Source organism: Megalopta genalis, chromosome 4 (genome assembly GCF_051020955.1).
Source record: "Megalopta genalis isolate 19385.01 chromosome 4, iyMegGena1_principal, whole genome shotgun sequence".
Lineage (NCBI taxonomy): Eukaryota > Metazoa > Arthropoda > Insecta > Hymenoptera > Halictidae > Megalopta > Megalopta genalis.
In genome coordinates, this window is record NC_135016.1 from 9,006,413 (window position 1) to 9,026,788 (window position 20,376).

The 20,376-nt window shown below is 46.1% G+C and overlaps 1 protein-coding gene across 13 annotated transcripts in view; it reads right to left on the reverse strand.

The window, feature by feature from the left end:
* The window catches only part of LOC117225169 (protein abrupt), a 129,311-nt gene that overhangs the window by 20,274 nt on the left and 88,661 nt on the right, over positions 1–20,376 (reverse strand). The window contains exons 8-9 of one of the 13 annotated variants that reach the window (XR_013033212.1): positions 5,357–7,242; positions 3,688–3,807 (exon numbers count right to left, since the gene is read on the reverse strand). The exons of 10 other annotated variants lie outside the window; for them this stretch is intronic. Coding sequence is in view for 2 of the 3 variants with exons in the window: in XM_033478578.2 (XP_033334469.1) it covers positions 3,320–3,807 (488 nt within the window). In the remaining variant the exon portion in view is untranslated. Of the gene's footprint in view, positions 1–533; positions 3,808–5,356; positions 7,243–20,376 lie in introns of those variants that run through there. 2 more of the 13 variants (XM_033478594.2, XM_033478578.2) reach the window with 2 other exon arrangements.

The following is a 20,376-nucleotide window of genomic DNA, read 5'->3' on the forward strand; positions in this document are numbered from 1 at the left end:
AAAGAAGATAAACAAAGGAAATGATGAGAGAGCTGATCCGGTACTTTCTGAAAGATTTGGCGGACGGTCAAATTAAAATGCGGAGGCCGGTTTAAGGGAATCTGTTTTTCTCTTGGGGAACCCTGCGCCGTAACATCGCTCTGCGATATACTTCAAGCTAGAACTTCAGGATCGTCTCTCTGCGTGGACGCTCGTGGTTACAACTCAAGACCGTCCCTGTGAAATTTGAAGTTAGAAATCAGCAGCCTGTCCGTGAAATTTGAACTTGGAACTCGAGGGCTTCTCCGAGAAAGGGCAAGTTAAAGAACTGATAATGGCTATCGAAGCGTGCGCGGTTCTAATTAATTTATAATCGTGGATAACGTAGATTCGGTCGGGGAACGGTGTATCTATTTTGGGACAACGTCGCGGATGCAATCGTCGCTGGAAATGGAAGGCGCTCGAGCGAAATAAATCGTTGGGTGATTAATTAAAGGGCGGGCTAGAGAAAATCATAAGTGAATCCATGGAACGAACAGACGAGCAACACGAGGTTCTCTGAATACCTTTTATTGTACAAAGCATTACTTAAATAGTATATACTTTATTTCGTGTGTCGTATGTATAGTCTTACGTAACGCTAGTGTCTGCTAAAATAGTGCGTATGATGCTCTATACATTGTCCGTGGGACGAGCTGTCGATCGCGAAGGCGATCTCGCGGTTTAATCAGTGAAACTAGCTCGAAGAAAATAGGAGACAGTCGTTTGAAATATTCGCTTCGTTCTAGAAATCGGAATTTTCGTGGGGACTAGCGTTCTTTTCCTTTTCTTTTAATTAATCACTCGCGCGAACAACAACTCGCCCACGCAATATATATATATATATATATATATATATATATATATATATATATATATATATATATACATATACATATACATATACATATATATGTAGATTTTTCGTATTCATTCGCAGCGTATCTCTAGTAACTATCGTACACGTGTGTCGAAAACTTAACCTGCCTGGGGGAATTCTTCACCTAGGGAATACTGACGAAACACAAGACTGTAGAAAAATAAGGCTAGGCGTTGTTCGGGTCGACCGATCGATCCACACTCGCTCGCGCGATCGCAACTGCGCTTCGAAAATCATTTTCGCACCCGAAACGTTCCTTCTTTGAAAAATTATACAGAATCAAATGATCTTTTGTGAAATAGTAACATAAAATTTCTTCTATTCTTCGTTTGATTTTAATCAAAATTAAATACCGTAATACTGACAGCTCTGGCAACCTCTTTTAGCGATCGATTCTATTCAAACTTGGAACGTCTTTATTAATTTTATTTTTTATTATTGAAAATCTCCATGTCAATTGGTTCTGTCGATGACATATCTCAAAATGTATACTCAACCTATCTTCATTGATAACTACTGTTCATTGATAGTAATAATTGATATTACTGTTTGCACTCGACTGGATGTGAATCCAACTCATCAAAATAATTTTGACGTTATCAAACTTGTTTGTATTTTACAAATTGTTAAAAGTGTAATTGTAACAATATATATAATGATATATATTATATATTATTAATTAATTATGTGTTATATATAATTATATATATAAAAAGTTATATATATTATTACATATATATAAAATGCACTTAAGTCATACAACTGTAAGTTAGAAAAACTATTCTGAATTCAGAGTAAAAATGGCTTCGACTAAAATGACTTTAGTTATCGTTTTTATTCCGGTTTCGACAATAGATGCGATCGATTCGGTAAAGAAAAAACAAAAATTGAGTCTGCTATCGGCGATCAACCCTTGCATAGCAGTCAGTCTTCGTTTTCACAATTAGCCATTACAATCTCGGGGATCGTTAAAACGAAAGTAAAAAGCTTTTAATTTTTAAATTCACAGATATCTTTCAACAAAATGAAGAATTTTGTTTACAAAAAAAAAGTAAAATTAAATCAGCAATTAGCCACAGTTATCTTTGGTAACTTTTTATCAAGAAAGCACGAAACCCTTTAATAGCAAACTTTACCGATCGCGTTTAAGTGATACAGTCTTCGACGATATGTAAGAAATTTGCCAAAAAGAACGAAAGAAAAAAAGAAAAATGCCAAATCGACGGGAAACAATCGAAAGCTACCGTGACCGTCGATTCTCGAAGCGCAGCCGCGCGTCTCCTAATGCGTTTCTCTACGCGTGTTGTATAACTGTATGTGTGTAAATATACGTATAATATTGCGTTTCCTCGATTAACAATTACGGAAGCATCGCGAAGTTGCTGTTCGGCAGGCCGCGCGTTGCACGTACGCGGTGCGACCATTCATTCGACACAGCGTTGCAGCATCTGCGCGCCGTGGTTGCGTCTGCAACACCTCGTGCCGCCGCGAATATTCGACTACTCGTCCCGCTCGTACATAATTTATATTCTCTCGACTCCCATCTACGGCCTTAATACTACGATCTTTAACGTAAGGCTGGCTTACTCAGCTTTAGAGGAACATTGTTTTCTCTTGTAAGATACGTATAACCTAACCGTTCGCGTCGTCGCCGACGCGCTCGTAGTCTTACAGTCGACGTTACTCTTATTACACGATCTCTATGGTGTGACTACGCGGTTATTCTCTCTTTCTCGTATTTTCATTTTCTCGTTTCAGGCTCTACTGGAAATACTGCTTCGTACGTTTTATCATTTTCGCTTTTTTCTTTTATACAAAATCAACTCTCTTCTTTCTCTCACTATATATAATAATATATATATAGATTATCTCTTCGTAATATATATATACTCTCTCTATAATATTTATATTTTATTTATATAATATATTCCTTCTTTTCTGTTCATCAATATAATCTTCCGAAATATTTACAAAGTGTGCGCTTCTCAGTGGGATAGATTAAGGGGGTGGCGGGTGGGTGGCGTAAGAAGAAGGAACAAGGGGGCGTGGTGTGCTTTTGTGCGGGTGGAAAGCGTCCACAGGGGACCGCGTACGGTCTCTCTCGACCGTCGAGAGACCCCATGAAAGTCGTTCCCGTACCCTTCTCTGCATACTTACAACCTCGACGCGCGACCTTTCGAAACGGTTTTATAGGCTCTGGCACGCGAGACCTTTCCGTGGAATACGAAACGCACCCTCCACCATGTCCAAGAAACGATATCGAGTCACGTGCAATCGATACACACCGTCCAGAAGGATGGAAGGGGGGAAGGGGGTGGAAGATTTCGGAGAAGAATCGATAGAAGAGGATCGAGAGGACAGATGTTCAGGAGCAAGAGAAGAAGGTGAAGTAATATCGTCGGTGTCCTCGCCGCCTGATTATCAGACGTAGGTCCACCTGAGGGTCTTGATCTGGTCCCACTGCACGGGATGCTTCAGACGCATGTGGTTGCGCACGCTGTTCGGATGGGAGAAGGTTTTCGCGCAGGATGCGACGGGACAGGTGGGCGAGTCGCGTGGATAGTGGTGCTCGAGGTGGGCCCTCATCGTGCTGATGTCCTGCAGGGTCCTACAACAGAGCGGACACCTGTAACCGTGCTGCTGATGGTGGTCGCGCATCATCTTCTGCTGCCGGAAGTCCGCGGGGCTCCTCTGGTACTTGCTGGTCCCGGCGTTGCTGCCGGCTGCCGCGTTCCCGCCGCTGCTTCCTGTGCTCGACTGGTCTTGTTCCTCTTTCTTTAGCGCCTGATGATGGTGATGGTGAGGAGGAGGGACGGATGGTGGATGATGATGACGATGCCGATGATGTTGCTGGTGATGGCTGTGGTGGTGGTGGTAAGCCGCGCCCTCTGCCTCATCGAGCCCGTGATCTGCAACCACCACCACACCAACGTTACCACCAGCCACCACCACCGTAAACCCAACCCCAACCCCCTAATAAAAACAGAGTACACCAAGCTGCCGCGGCGCCCTATCCCCTGCCCCAACCCCCGGGTCTCATGCGGAATATTCTAGGGGGTTACATCCCGCAAATGGTTGCTGGTTGCTGGTATCTGGCGGATCGCTAATTGCTCTATCTCTCATTCCCTCTCGCTCTCGCGCAGACGTCTCTCTCTCTCTCTCTCTCTCTCTCTCTCTCTGTCTTTCTCGCACCCTCTCTCCCTCTCTCTCTCTCTTTCTCTCTTCCTTTCTCTCTCTCTCTCTCTCTCTCTCTCGCTTCCCGTCTCTCGGATTCTCTCTCACACGCTCTCGCCGTATGCTCGATATCGCGGGCAATTGGCAGACAAGACTGCACGGAATCCGCGCAATCATCGCGTAAATCGAATACTGAAGCGAGGCACTCGAACTCGTGTTCGGGGTTGAATCTCACGTGCCAGATTATTACGAAAGCATCCGCTCCTGTCTGGATCGGAACGCGGGCTTCCTCACCTGCGATACAGTGAACCTGCGGTCGGATCGAAGGTGGCGGAGGCGTGAGAAACGGGAGTCGAATGAAACTGTTCGCCACCGTGTTCTGCCACCGTTAGGCGCTTCGCGTCGTCTAACTTTTCATTTCTACCCTTGCGACGGTAGCTGGGATTTTCCATCGACGTTCAATGAAATTTTCGTAGCCTCGATTGTGCATCCATTCGGAATTATCGACGAATGTAGAAAAGAGTAGCAATTTTGTCAGATATATTAACACGTTGAGCGCCGGAAATCGACCACGAAAATTCTGACGATATCAAAATCGTTTAATCGAAAAGATCTAAATCAGAATGTTTTAATTTACCGTAGAAAATATTAGTCGAATTTCTTCCGCAGTCTGCGATTAACAAATCGAATATATTATAATAAAAACCAATTTCGAAATCCAGTTAAAAATTAGTGTCATCCATATGATGACCCCGACGCGATACTCAACGTGTTAAGCTTCTTCTAATCATTCTTCGATTTCTCCTGTTTCCAAGTGGACCAAACATTTCATATTCGCACGAGTACGCGTGTCGTCAAAATTTCAACTGGCACGCGGCATTTTATAACAAAAATAGCCACAGAATCACGCTTTATAATTAATCGGAGATATTCCCAGTTATCTCTTCCTGTTTTCAAGTGCGTTAAACATTTTTATCTCGCACGAATACGCGGTCAAAGTTTCAATTATTGCGCGGCATTTTTTAACGTGGAATAGCCACGGAATTACGCTTTATAATTAATCGAAGATATTCCTGTTTATCTCTTCCTGCTTTCAAGTGCGTTAAACATTTCTTATCTCGCACGAACACGCACGCGATCGAAGTTTCAATTAATACGCAACATTTTGCAACGGAATAGCGAGAAAGAAAAAATCGCGGTTCACAGCTAATCGGACACCTTCGAACAGTTTCATTCGATCCTTGACAAGAGCTCGTTAATACGCATTCGAAGTGACGCTGATACCTGCGAAACGTGTGTACGGAGAACGAAGACGCTCCTCGCTTTATGCATTAAAGTACGTTTCCTGCCAGGTGTGCCGGTTTCAGCACACCGGACAGGCCGCTCTCGGTGTTCTCGCGCGGGTATAATTGATGTTGCCATTCATCTGTCATCGAAAATATGGAAAATAGAAAGAATCCGTCTTGGTTTGACCTCGTGGATACAGCCCGCCGCCGGAAATGGTCCCCGCGACCTTCGGGTATATACGAATCGGGGCATAACCCAGATCGTAATCTACTTTCGGAGTTTAATCTCCGTCACGAAAATAGCCGGCGACTTTAAGCAGCGAGCTATTTTATTAGATCCGTGGAAAGTTCTTCTGTTCCTTTTTTTTAATAACTTCCGAACGCGATTCTATATCTGGAACTCGGCCGGAATTAGGGGTAGGGGGGCGCAGACTGGAAGGATACAGAGCGGTTTCGCCGAATGATTCTACGAGGGTGTCGCTTGATTAATTCTGTAGCCAGATGGCGGAATTTATGGCGAACATTCTGATATATTGACGTGCTCTTCGATGATGTTTCCATCTCCGATGTCAAATTCTTCGATTCGTTGCGTCGCGTTGCAGTTCCGCGCGAGTTTAAATTAACGATTCTTAAATGTTATTTTGTAACTAACGTGATGTTATTTCGTAACTAATACTACAGGACAAGACTGATTTTCATCGATCGATTCGACTTTATGGTTCCATGTGATATAGCGAATGCGCCGAACTGCAATAGGCTCGGAAAGAAACGAGTCATTTCAGAGCTAAAGAGAAAACGATCGAAGCTATCATTGCCATCTGGCCACGGAAGGTTCCCGATGCAACGTTGAATTCGGTAAAAATCCGTAAAACAAGCGAATGAAAGTAACTTCTCTAAAACGAGCGTATTAACTATCCTTCCCTATGACGTATATGCTCTATACCCTAACCGAGACGCACAATATAAAAAATGCTACAGCTTCCCCGTAAGAACGTCCCACTGAAAACTGACGTCTCGTCAAGCCTGTCTAAAATTTGAACCCCCCAGTCTTCGAGCCTCCACGAAAAGGATTCCCACCATATCCCAGACCCAAGAATCAGACAACGAAGCCCAAGACCCAGAGTTGTGCACTACTTAAACAAAAAAATCATTTGAACGACGATTCGAATAAAAGATGCTTCATCTTCGTTCGAAATTTGTATCCGGATAAACGTTTCGCCCAACTCTGCCTACACCATGACCCGAGACACCAGAAGACGACCTGCAACCTGCTTGGAGCGTGCAACCAAAGGTATACATCCCGGCAGAGCAACTTTCCACGCGACCAGGAACGATCTATGCGAAACCGGAGCACGAGGGTCCGCGATAGGGTGCAGTTAGGGCAATCATCCTCGGGGGCCGGGCTGTGTCCAGGAGGGTCGAGGGCCAGCCCCCGCCTTCATCTGTTCGCGGTGGGATTTTTCGGGTTGTCGTTGTCCGCGCGGTAATCGTCGGACTCGGAGGACCGTACTCATGGCAACGAGGAGGAGGAGGAGGGCGACTGGTGCTGCTGATTGGGATTGTTCAGGCTAGGCCGCTGGTGTATCCCGTGCGCCTGTAGCTGATGATTGATCAGGTAATGCTTGGTCTTGCAGCGTTTCCCGCACACGTTGCACTGCGGCCACGTATCCGGCGGCGGCCAATTCGAGTGGACATTTTTCACGTGTTGCCGGAGGTTGCTCGGCGACGAGTAGCTTCTGCCGCAGTAACGGCAGAGAGGCCTAGCGTCGTCGTGGCGCAGTGCCGTGTAGAGTCTCGCGAAATTCTCCACGGCTTGCGTAGTTTCGCTGGCGGCCGCAGCCACCGCCGCCATCGCGGATTCCTCCCTCTTCGGCATCACCGATCCTACAACCAGGACGTGCCCGTCAGTTGATTCTGTCGTCTCTTTCATCTCTCTTTCTCTCTCAATCCCTCTCAATCCCTCTCAATCTCTCTCTCGTCCTCTCTCTCTCTCTCTCCCTCTCTCTCTCTCTCTTTCTCTCTCTCATTCTCTCGATCGCTTCCATCCTCTCTCTCTCTCTCTCTCTCTGTCTCTCCGTCTCTCTCGCTCGCTATCTTTCACCCTCGTCCACGCTCGTCTTTCTCCACATCCAGCTCTTGCTCTCACACACGCGCTGAATCGCAATCTTTCTTCCTACGGCACGCACACCACGACACTCCACGGCGATCCTCTCCTCGCCTCACCACTCCTTTCTTTCTTCCTTTCTGCACCACTTTCGATCACCACCCTCCGCTATATATCCTGTCTTTCTCTCGCCTCCACACATGCCGACCCACACGCACACATTCACACGCGACGCACACGCTCTCTCGTCTCTGGACACGCACACTCTCGCTACTCTCGTACTCTCAGGGCATGCCCGGTTGTAGGATGTTTGGTGTGTTCTGTTGTTCTTGTTGTTGATGTTGTTGTCGTGCTCGGCGGCGTTGCTCTTTCTCTCTCTCTCTCTCTCGTTCTCTCTCACGCGCGCGATCTCTTTGTCTCTTTCTCTCTTTCGTTTTCTCTCTCGTATCAAAGTGGATTCGATTCGCCGCGGAACGCATCGATCGCGACAACCGGCCCGACACGCACCGGTTCCCTCGGTTCCCGAGCATTTTGTCCCCTTCGTTCGTCTTTTCTGAGCCCGAGGAAGGTGTCGCTTCGATGTATCAATCGCAAATTTACCGACGTTAATGCACGTGGGCCCTCGGGGGTTCCCGGCGAAAACGATTTTCCGGAGACGCGAAACGCGCCGGTTCGCAAGCGAACGCTATGAACGTTGAAGGGGAACGCATGATCCCGCAGGAACGAGCACCCACCTCCGTGCATGTCAAGCTCTCGGTGAGTGTGTGTGAGAGAAAGAGATGAGCAGATAGAGAGAGAGAGAGAGAGAGAGAGAGAGAGAGAGAGAGAGAATAGTATAGGCAGAGAGAAAACAAAGGTAGATATCGAGAGAAAAACGGGAGTTCCCGATGTAAGAAAGAGATAAGTGAAAACGGAAGACGCCGGGTGGGTGGTGGTGTCGGGAGAAAGGACGAGAGACACGGAGAGAATGAGAAAAGAGAGAGACAGTCGGCGAACTACGTAAGAACCCTCGTATTGATCCACCCTCTACGCCTCGTTACGACTATCTTTCCTACGAATCTCTAAGCAAAAGGCCGCCTCTCCCACTTTTCGTGCGCGTCTCATTACGTAAAAAGGGAAGGATGTGCAGGCACCAACGTCGCGGCTAAGCAATCGAAGAGATCCTCCTGCGAGATCTCTCGCACCGTTCAGATTCTTTTCCCGGGGAGATCGATGAAGTTTGTAATTGGGAGACGGTAATTGCGCCGACAGCCAACGCGCGACTTAAAAAAACGGGCTTTGTCTCGCTTTATTTGGCTCTGTGATTCAGCTGATTCGAAACGATCCGGTGGGAAGTCTGCGCGACGGGAGTCAAAAATGGAGACCGCACGAATCTTGAAACTGTTCGTGTCTAGTTTGAACGAGTCGAAGATTCGAGACTTTCGATATTGCAAACTTCGCTATTCTGGGGTTTAACGATAGATTCACGGAGCACTACAAGCAATAGTTTTGTGAAAATAACAATAAAATAACGATAAGATATTTATTCTGATTTCTAACGAGCGTTGTAGGTTTATGGTTACCTTGTAGGATTATGGTACCTTTATGATCTGAATAATCGTAAATTAAAAAAATGATGACCCGCCATTTTGACGGGTTCCGTGAATCTAGTGTTAAATATCGCTCTATTTTTCCGAAGCAACTAAAGTTCATTCTATAAACTCTGTCCTGTGGCGTTTAGATCGTTCTGCGTGATTTTTCGAATTTTGTAAACGCGAATTGACGCAACGGTGTTCAAAGAAAGTAAGTAATTTCCCTCCAATTCGCGCTGATATTGCGCACAAAATGGACAATTCGCCTTGCGGCTCGTTTTTATAGTTACCGATTGTCAACAACTATAAAAACGAGATGCAAGATTCCAATAATCGCATCTCCTCTTCCCAAAATTGTCGACTTTTGTTTACAAGCTGAGCGACAATTAGAGAAAATTTACTGTATTGCGTTAATCGACAGCTTATTCAATGACTAAAAATCCGTCACAAAACTTAAGGAATTCAGAAATCATCACAGAGTGTCACCTCGACTATCCAGGTTAATCAGAATTGCATAAATGTTCCTATAATAGAACAGCTGCTTAATTACAGTGTCAGATTACATCTTTATTAATGTATATACTAATCATGTTGTATACGAGCTGCTTTAGATTCAGCTGATTACGTATCAAACGCATTTGCACAACAGAGAATTTTGATGCTAAAGGACCTAATAAATCGAGGCTCTACTGTATTTTCGAATTGTCTTGTTACTAAAATGATTTCAGAGAACAACGAGGTAGAACGAAATTTATGAATCATCCGCATCTGTTGCAAAAGAAAAAACGATCTCTTTTCATTCTTTCGTAGTTTCACACAGTAGTCCGAAACACAATTTCAGCTGGCCAAAATGATTTGCCCCGTAATATTTCCTTTCACATGAACGTCCATTAAAAATACCTATTTATTTCTCAAATTTTATGTTATTCACACCTAAGTACAATTCTTTAACTCGTTTGTTCATATCCTGTGTAAAGAAGAGAGCAAAAGTTTTGGCAAAATTAGAGAAACACGAAAGTAGTTCGAAACACGAAGAAGCATCGTAATATTTTCGCACTTCCGATACTTTGACATGAACAAAATTGCTGTGCTATTTTTGCTGTTCTCTGCACGTGTTCGCAATATAAATACTCTCTTTTGCAAAACACGAATTTTCCACGATTTTAATACGTCGCGATGCTTCTTCGTGCTTCTCATTACATTCGCGTATTCTCTAATTTCGCCGAAACCTTTCACATTCTCGTTAACACGAGCGAACAGGCGATGATAGTAACGAGTAAGCATAACGAGCATAAAATAACAGAAACAACTAGGCACTTTTAATACATGTTCGCTGGAATCGCGTTTCGGACCGCGGTGCGTCGCGTTCATCCTAACGTAATTTCCTCGATGGCCCGGAAAACGGTGAAACGAACGCGGATCCCGGTGAAACGTCGACAGAATTGTCTCGGTCTCGCTAATGTCTCGCACGATTGTTTTTTTTCCTCCCCCCTGTTTTCTGCGCGCGGCAGCTTAGCACCGTTGCAGCGTTAAAAATCGTGGGAGTGTGTTGAGACGATCGCGGGGATCCGATACCGTGGGCGGCATCGCGTGTAATTTACGAGCAGACTCGTCCTCGCGACTCGAAGGATTAATTTTTGCCGGGGTGATGTATCGCCCCGACAAGAAGGAAAACGCGGCGGAGACCGCGCTCGCGCTGATTTACAACGCGGGACGTACGACCAATTTATTAGAATTACACAACCGGTATACAGATCGCGAAAGCCCCGGGACCGTATTCACCGATGATTTACGAATCGGCTCGATCGGCCCGGAATCCGCGCGGAACTAAGATCCCTTCCGTTCTGATTTTTTTTTCCCCGCGATAGCGACCGCGCGAGAGTAAATCTCGAGCTGCCTATGAAACGACACCTGTATGCGGCGAGAGAACGCGGAATAGTTTTTTAACTTGTCATCGGGCTGATTTATCGGGGGATGGTATAGCGATCGCGATGGGAGAGCGAGTTTCGTTTCGGTACGTTTTTTGGTTTCGCTGGGATACAATTTTCGCTGGCTGGCTTGATATCATCTTACGAGTATCGTGGGCGTGGTAACGGTATGTTATTTTTGCTTGGTAAACATCGTCAGTGGAAACTGAATATTGACCGAAAGTCTTGTTATAGTTGCACGAAATGATGTTATCCTCTATCATTAGCCATGAACCCTGGTCTCATGCTATATTCGCTGATAGTGTTCACGCAATTGCTGCACGTCGCTTTGTCAGTCGAACAAGAAACAGCGCTGTTTAGGCTTGCCTCAGAGACGGGAATAAAGTTAAACGGTGTTTTAATATTTTCATAGAAACCACAATTTTTAGCTGATCCAGCGGAGTGTCTTTGGACCGCAGAATTCTCTCTCGATGAACGATTATGTGTTCACATTCGTTACGAATAAAATCATAGTTGCTTCCCTTATTTATTAAACATGTTCAAGTATGATTGAACACTATTTTTTGACACAGAGATGTCGAAGTATTTCTACTCGACAGAGATATCAAAATCCAAAAGCTCCTAAATCATCTGACCAGTTAAGGACGAACACGTTTGTTACCAACCACACTAATTGTACGACGTTCATAATTTTCCTCCGACGAATAATCTTGATAACGACTATCAAATAACCTTGACATTGCACAAAGAAAGTGTGTCGCAGTTAATAAAACAATTTAACAATGAAGATACACTCAACAGCCAAATTAAAGCGTCCCCAATTTTTGGTCACAAAATTGTCGATATTCGAGTAGCTGTAACTCCGTTAGTAGCTATCATAAAATTACGATTCCTTTGGAATCATTAAAGCTTGAAATCTCTACTTTACGACACCATATTCCAATTTTTAATATCATGCATCCCTGCGACTGTAGTAACGAAATAACGAGAAAAAGTCATGGCAGCGAACGAGACGAATAAAAAGAAGCAGCGACCAACGTTTCGCGTGCGAATTGCCATCCAGCCTGCATTTTCTCACCCTTTGCACTCGAATGGGGACTCGGAGTGAGTCACTGAAAATTGTAGAATCATTTTTAAAAATAACTTCTACATTGTCAATTCGATTTATATCGAAAGAGTTGTTAAAGATATAAGAGCGAATAAGTTCACAATTTCATACGCATGTGACGCAAAAATAACACAAAATCGGAATACATTGTCACAAATATCTTAGTTCTGAAGTTAAAATAGTTCGCAGTGCAAAGGGTTGACGTTCTCGCAGCGTCCAAGGATCATCCAAAGTTTCGGAATCGACGCTCAAGCGGAATGGAGCTCGGCGACGTGCGAAAACAGCGTTGTAGCAACCGGTTCCCCAAAATAGCCTCTCATCGCAAGTCGAGGCGCGATCGCGGCGGAATAACGCCGGTCGATTACGTTGACGTCGGCTCCTTCGCGGGCAAGTTTTTCCCCGTCGGTGGGAATCACGTAAGACAGTGAGTGAGTAATTGTAGCAGCGAGTCCGATCGATTAGGGTGGCGAGTGTACGCGCGCGCTTGATTACGACGAGCCTCCGAGCCGATCGCTCGGAAGAGAATGATAGAACGTCGGGCGGGGGGATGGTCGGAGGGACGCTCTACCGGAAGAGAAAATATCCTGAGCGGACAGGGTCTGCTAGGAAACGCCTAGGATCACGAGACGTGGCTGTTATGTTCGCGAAAGAGGTGGTAAAGCAGAGGGTGCGCTGCTGGAATGAGCCATCAGGCTTTAGGAGCGCCGTTCTAGCCGGCGTAACGGCGGGAACAGTGGCCTTGGAATGCGCATTGGAAGACGCTAGAGACGACCTATTCGTTGGAATAGTATGACAAAAGAACTTCGAATCGAATGACTGGGTTCCAGCGACTCGAACATCACCGATCGTTACTTGCATCTTCTACGAGATGACTGAATTATCATTCTGAATAATCAGAAGCTGCCTTCGGCGGGATCATTGTCTGGATTAGGCCAGGGTTAGTTAAAGCTCGAGAACTGAAACTCTGGTGACCGAGGTCCATGAATCAGCGATCGAAGCTTGAATTTCCTGCCAGATGATTGACCTAAACCAGAAGCTGTCTTCGACGATGCTAAAGGCAAAATGAGCTGATCAAAGCCTCGTGGTCCGATCAATGCTGGCTTGATTACCTCTAATCACCTCCTACAACTCTATTAAAATACCTTCTGATCCTAGACGAAAACGTTCTCAAGGCTGAAGACAAGATCGATACCAATTGCAGCGAGAAAAGTACTATTTGTGGCTGACGATGCAGGTTCCCAGAGTTCCGTGGATCAGAGATTGAAACTTGGAACTTTCTGCGAGATGCCTTGATTGCGGATCGTTGCGCAAAATAAAGATTGCCTGCGTCAATAGAAAGACGCAGGAGCCAAGAGCGATTCCGTTTCTCTTCTATAATTTTAGTAAGCTGGGATCGATATTCTTTGAATACTTTCACTATTTTAGGATTCACAAATTTTCACTTTAGGCAAACTGTCAGAAGCTATCATCGGCAGTGCTAAAATAAGATGATCAAGATCCTGCGATCCGATCGCTCGCTAACCATCGAAACACTTTCTAATCCTAGATGAGACAGTCTTCATGGCTGATCGATGCGAATCGCGGCAAGAAGAGTTTGCGGCAACTGATCTAGGTTCCCAGAAGACGTCGGGGTCCTCGGCGAAACGCGAGAACGGCTGGCGAGAGAGCGTTTGACAATGGCGCGCTTTGAAACAGAGCCTCTGGCGCGCGCGGTTCGGTAAATTGAAAAGCGAGAGAGAGAGAGAGAGAGAGAGAGAGAGAGAGAGAGATGTCGGGGAATAAAAGGCCGCGAAAGTGGTGGCGGGGGAGGCCGGGGGACGGTGAAGGGGAGCAAAACACGAAATGACAGAGTTATGAAATGAATGCAGAAAATGGAACGGGCCGGTGGACTCGCCGGCGGAAAGGAAGGAAGGAAGGAACACGAGGAAGCAGATTCAGTAGCGAGGCTCCGGGATGATTGCGCCAGTCCATTAGCGGCGTCGCTCCGACGAATTGCGCTGCATTAACGAGGGACCTGGTTCTCAAGAAGCAGCCCGCCCGCACGCTGATTGGCCGAAGGGAAGCCGAAGATCGATGTCTTCGGGTTTCCGGGAAAGTTCCTCGGCGTCTGCCTCCGCTTACGCAACGGGAACGTCTCGCAAACAACCGGGAGGACGATGGTATCGACGCGGCGTTACCATCCTCGCGAGAAGAGACTCTGCACGAAACGAGAGACGCGCCTCCTGACGTGGCCTCGAACCCGGATCCTTTCAATCGGATCGCCGGTTCCTCTCTGGGGAACTAATCAGCCGAAGGGTCACCGTAACTCGCCCCTCCCACGCCAATGTACACACGATACACCGGCGTTTTTCGATCGATCTGCCCTAAGTCCTCTCTCGTAGGCTCCGGGGGTTACGAGCGATCAGGACCTATCGGGGCTTGACCTTGCTGAATCATCGTTCGCCATGGAAATATCGAGGTGGCCGAAGACTAATTGCTCCTTCGGATGCCAAAGGTTGCTAAGATGGAGCCGAGCATTTGCTTCATGGTGCATCCACGTTGCGGTAATAAAAATAATATAACCTTGAAGAGAGGATCATAAGCTGAAGTTGTGCGACAGCGACTGCCGCCTTGTCACGAATGGACCGCGCGGATGTTCGTGTAAAACAAGAATCGTGTGCTCGAATTGCAAGACACGGAGCCAAGTGGAAGTTCTGTTTCCCAGGTTCTCTCCGCAATAATTGCGCGGAACGTTTCGTCTTCCAAAAATTGCAGTAATTATAGAACGATCCGATACGAAATATGTCCACGACTTGGCAATCTTCGGAGGAAAGAGGATTCGCCGTGCAGGCTGTACAAGAATGGAAGCGACGAGCGAAGGTGGCTATCGAAATCGCCGCTCTCCTGGCAGATAACAGAAAAGAAAGGGGGATAAGACCTTGAACGACCAATTGAATTCGCAGCGACTATATATCGCATTAGCGTCCTCGATCAGAGGAACGTAGACGGCAGCATATGCAGCGGTGCAATATGTATCAAGGGCGCAATTGGCAGCCCGGTTCGAGCACCGCTCTCGAACATGCCTCGAAGTGTTCTCCCGGCCCGATCCCCACACGCCCACGCTCTCCTCCTCCCCTCAGTTTTATATTTCTTCGGAACTCCGGCAATTTTTAAGCGATCAATAAACGTTGCGCTTTATCTATCGCAAGGAGGGCCACGGGTTCCCAGCTGGTATCCGCGCGCAGCGTCGGAAGGAACACCTGGTTTCCGGTACCGACTTCCTTAACGATCGGTTGCATCGAACGCGCTTGGCACGGCTTAGGTTTATGACAGGCCGTGTGATGTATGGGGGTTCGAGGCTGCCGCCGCACGGGCCAGAGGGGAGGGAAGTTTAATTTAGCTGGCCCACGTTGTTGCCTACGAACTCGTGGCCCTCGTGCACATCCACGACCACATCGCCCCCTCGCACAGACGCCTGGCCAAGTTTTTACGAGCTTTTCAGGGCGGTCGGGGTGGAGAGTCGGAGAAAAAGAGAAAGAGAAAAATAGAGGAAGAGAGAGAGAGAGAGAGAGAGAGAGAGAGAAAGAGAAGGAGAGATAGAGAGAAAGAGAAGGAGAGAGAAAAAGAGAAAGAGAGAAAGAGAAGGAGAGAGAGAAAGAGAGAAAGAGAAGGAGAGAGAAAAAGAGAAAGAGAGAAAGAGTGACGGGACGCTGGAAAATAACTTTTGTCCTATCGCTCGTCTGCCCCGTGCCGCGGCCTGTGTCAGCCCGGATCCACGTAATTTCGATACCCCGGGGGCGAGAAGTTCGCGCCGACTCTCCAACCCCCCTCGCGTTTTTTAATTAACCCCCCGTTTCGACGCCGAAATCACTCTGCGGCGCGTCTCCGTTTTCAGTAAGCCTGCACCAAAGAAATGAATGCGCCACTGTGCGACGAGGGGAATGCAGTTCAAAGGGCCCCTACTGATCTCCTTGGGTCTACGGGAACGTTTATTTGTTGCTACTCTTATTACGGCACTCGATTTTACAAGTTTTATACGCGCGATTCTGTTTTTACACGGCTTTTCTTTAACACTTTTTCTAGAAGTATTAATTCAATTCCCTTCAAACACGCGATTTCATTCGATTTAGCACGATTATAAAAGCAGTTTTGATTGAAATTTTGAGCACAATTGTTTCCATTTATCGTAATATTTTTAGATATATTTAGGGCTATTTTTTATGTATGTACACGATGTCGTTCTTTGACCAGCTATTGTTACTGGAAATAAAAATGTGCGAGATCTCTGGAGAGATGTACAGAGTTAGAGGAAAATATTAGGACACCAATGTCTGAATCAGTTTCCATAAATTCTCATTTTAATTCCGAATAGTTATTCCTATAGTTATTAATTTCTATTTTTATTATCCACGCTGCTAGTTGAATTTATGATCGCTTTTCATGGACGTCAAAGATGATCAATCCATCTTTTAGAGGTAATAAATTCGTGATCGAAGGACTTTGTGAACTTGGATTGCGACCCTCGCAGACTACGGATCCCTAAAGATCCCCGACCACCTGAGAATTGAACTAAATAACTTCCAACAATTCTGGAGTTTGTAGAACATTTCAGAGATAGTCAAAGCTATTGCAGGTTTTGGAATCGAATAGTGATTAGTAGGCTGCGAATCTTTATGCAAAATCAAAATTGTCTGCATCGATTGCAAGACTCAGGAGCCAAGTACAACTATTTCTCTCTTTTAAATCATTTTGATAAGTATAAATGCATACATCAAAATTCTTAATTTCTCTTAATCTGGTCACTATTTTATGCTTCACCTATTCTTTTTGTTATAAATGCATAAAATCCGCAGTTTAGTGATATTAGGTAGCAGTAAAGGTTAGAAAAAAATACTGTCTGATCGTATGTGTTCCTAGACACTGTGATTACTTTAACTGTAATTAAAATAATTACTTTCGCCGAGCATAAAATTTGCCATTGAAAAGCAAGCCTCCCAAAAATATGTCTCTCAGAATAATATCCTTGCAAACATAAGTAACGAGTTCCTGACCAAACGAACCAGAAACTCGGTTCTAAAAACCACTGCTGAAGTCTCCCACCCCCCAAAAAATCGAGCAAAATAATTCCCAGAAACTCTGGAAACTGTGTGACATCTCATAGATCGCGAAAAGTCTGCGGTAGAATTCGGAACGAATCGTCGTCTGGATCTAGGAAGTATCAGAAAACCGCCGCGAGGCGCGCAGAGGACAGAGGCAGTCAGCTCAAATTGAAAAACCGTGTTGGCCTTGAGGCGTGTCGTCTCGCGCGTGACACAGGCGCGTTTGCCCGTGACGCGGGTATCTAAGGCACATTAGGGAAAGAACTAAGGGGGTAGTTTCGAACGACTTTGGACAGCGGATGGCGCGAGGAGGGTGTTTGGCCGATCGGAGGAGCAACGAAGAAGCTAAGGGGTGGTCGACGGCGGCGGTGGCAGCGGCGTCAGTGACGCCGTCAGCGGGGGTGGCGGTGGTTGAGTGTGGCAAGGGTGGGTGCCGGGGGCAAGTGAGGGCAGATCAATGCGGACATGTGCGGGAAATTGCACAGGGATCGATCGCAAGACCCTCGGGGGAAGCGCGGCCTCTCTCTCTCTTTCTCTTGCTTTCTCTCTCTCTCTCTTTCTCTTGCTCTCGCACTCTTTCTCTTGCTCTTTCTCTTGCTCTCGCTCATTCTCTTTCTCGCTCTCTCTCACTCTCTCTTTTTCTTTCTCTCTCTACTCTGTCTCTCACTTCAACCCCTTCCCTCCACTGCCCTCCTAACCGTCGCTCTCGCCGTCTCACTACTCTTTCTACCGTCTCTTTCCCGCTCACCAGACCGCCCGATGGCTTTTGCGCCGCGACTTCGCCGATAACGCGGAAATTCGGTTCAATTCGTGTCTTTCGGGGACATTTGTTGCGCCCGGAAATTCCAGCAGCGACCCGGGTAATCCCTGAACGATGCTGTAAGGTCCCTAGACTGATCTGCAGGCTCCGGGGGGTGGGAAGTATCCCTTAACGCGTTCGCGAACGTGAATGCGTTCATTTCCATTGTAAGGCGAAATAACACGAATGCTATAGCATTCGAATTCACAAGCCACGCTATCGCACATTCAATTCCGTTCAGTTTTTCAAATTATTGTGCACTTTGACTTGATCTGTATCAACGTGGATGCTAAGCATTCGCGGAACTATTAAATCGTGATATTCCGAGCACTCGAACAAAATGGGACCAATCAAAATTTGGACGTCACAATTAATTTAAGAATTATTGTCGATTTTTTCGAAGCTTGGCGATTTTTTCAACTTATCTTTTACACAGCAGAAGTGCAGAATGTATACCCTTGTTTCTCATTTAATTTTTTTAATTGTTAAATTGTAAATTTGTTCTTTGGAACATGAACTAAAGCCGAATTTGAGAAAAGATAATAAGGCGATAAAATAATATTGTTCATAGACGAAATAAATCGGCCGAATTTTGCGAGATCGTTCACCCTCTGCACTCGGAGTTATTTTGACTCTACTGTATAATGTACTATAGCATTTAAACTTTCTACAGTTCATTTCATGCACGCGCACAATTTATTATAGACTTTAACGCTGAAACTACCGACTAATGTTAAACTTCTCATAGAAACAATTTTTAATATAAAAATAAGAAAGAATGAATCAGTGACCAGAGAAGTGACTAAAAATCCTTTCAAAAAAATTGCACAAGAATTTTTAATTGCACCACTCGAGTGCGGAGGGTCAACTGTCCTGACACGAAACGCGGGGTTACGTAACGTTCGACGAAAACGTACACTGTCGCAGAGATCCGTAAAAATGTCTGATCAGTTTTCCAGGTGACAGGAAAACATGAGCTTAAAGTACGTAAGCCAAAGAAGACACAGAGAAGGAACACAGCAAGACGGTGAGACGAAGAAAGCATTACGGTGCGGTGGAAATTAGTGCAACGAAGTTGTGACCGCAGGGGCTCTCGGAACCAGGCACCGGAGCGTGACCAGGTCCCTAAAACTTCGGTCCTTTGGTCCGCAAATGAAATTGGTGTCGCTCCGCTGGCTGTGCCGGGTCTCCGCCATGTGTTGCCGCATGATAAATCGCGCGTCGATTAAAGTGTCGAAATTTTTATACCGCGCCATAACTCACCTCGACGTCAATGTCCGGCGGCCCGGGGATGCTTCGTTGCACCAATTTCGGAGACGTTATCGTATGCACAGCGGCGGGGATGAGCGGAGAAGTTAGGCGAGCGTCGAAGCGAGAGAGAACGATCGATCTCGCTCGCGGCCGCAAAATGCAGAGAGCGAAAGCGACAAAGAGAGTCATAGCGCAGCCGACAGAACGAGTTAAACATCGAACATCAAAGAGAGGCAGGACATCGAAGTGCGAAGAAACGTGCCGACGGGCTAGAGATTGCACGGGCCGGGTTCGGGCCGGGTTCGGGAATTCGATTTTCACGCGAGAACAAAGCGTTCCACGCCGAAGAATCGGCCGGGTTTCGACGGCGCGTTATAAAAAAAGAAACCCCTTGGCAACAATCGACTGGAAAGTCTCTATAAGTCCGGCTCTCCCACAGGGAATTCCAAGGAAAACTGGTGTTCCGGTCGGACAATGGACCAATGTCGGGTAGCAGACTCGAGGAAGGACCTTGTTCCGTGAAATTCATGAGGGGAAGAACCTTGGATCCTCCAGGATCGGCGAACCGACCGAAATTCGGAACAATGTCCTACGCTAACTGGATCCCCGTGAAATATGCACTCTCCCCCGAGGCGGGAAACCCCGCGGAAATCCCGGTGCATGGCCATTCGTGTAATTCCTGACGATTTCGTTCTATTTCTTTTTCTTTTCGAGCGAACAACACGTTCCGAGAAAGTGAAAACCCCGGACGAAATTATCCACGACCAGCGACGGCAGAATATCGTGGTAAACAAGCTCGAAGGTAACAGGAAAATGCTGGCAAAATAAGTTAATTGGATGTTGATTCAGCGAGCGATGACGCGGCGTTGTGCATGAGAAGTGACGCTGGAAAAAATTAATGTGTCGCTCGACCGACCGAGGCTTCTATCACTCTTCGCGGAAAGTATTCTATCGTACGAACAAAGCTGGTGGCGTCATAACCGCACCGCGGATGATTATGCGAAATCAAATTTCTGTATCTCGCGGTTGCAGCGTGCAGGCGTTAAATAAAAAGTGAATTTTCAACGTTTGTTCGAACCTCGACATTTTTTACCAGTCGAAATTAATCGAACAGCATCGCACGATTTTTTCGCAGCATTTACTCTCTAGTTGTAAATCTAGACTGCAAATGTTTATACA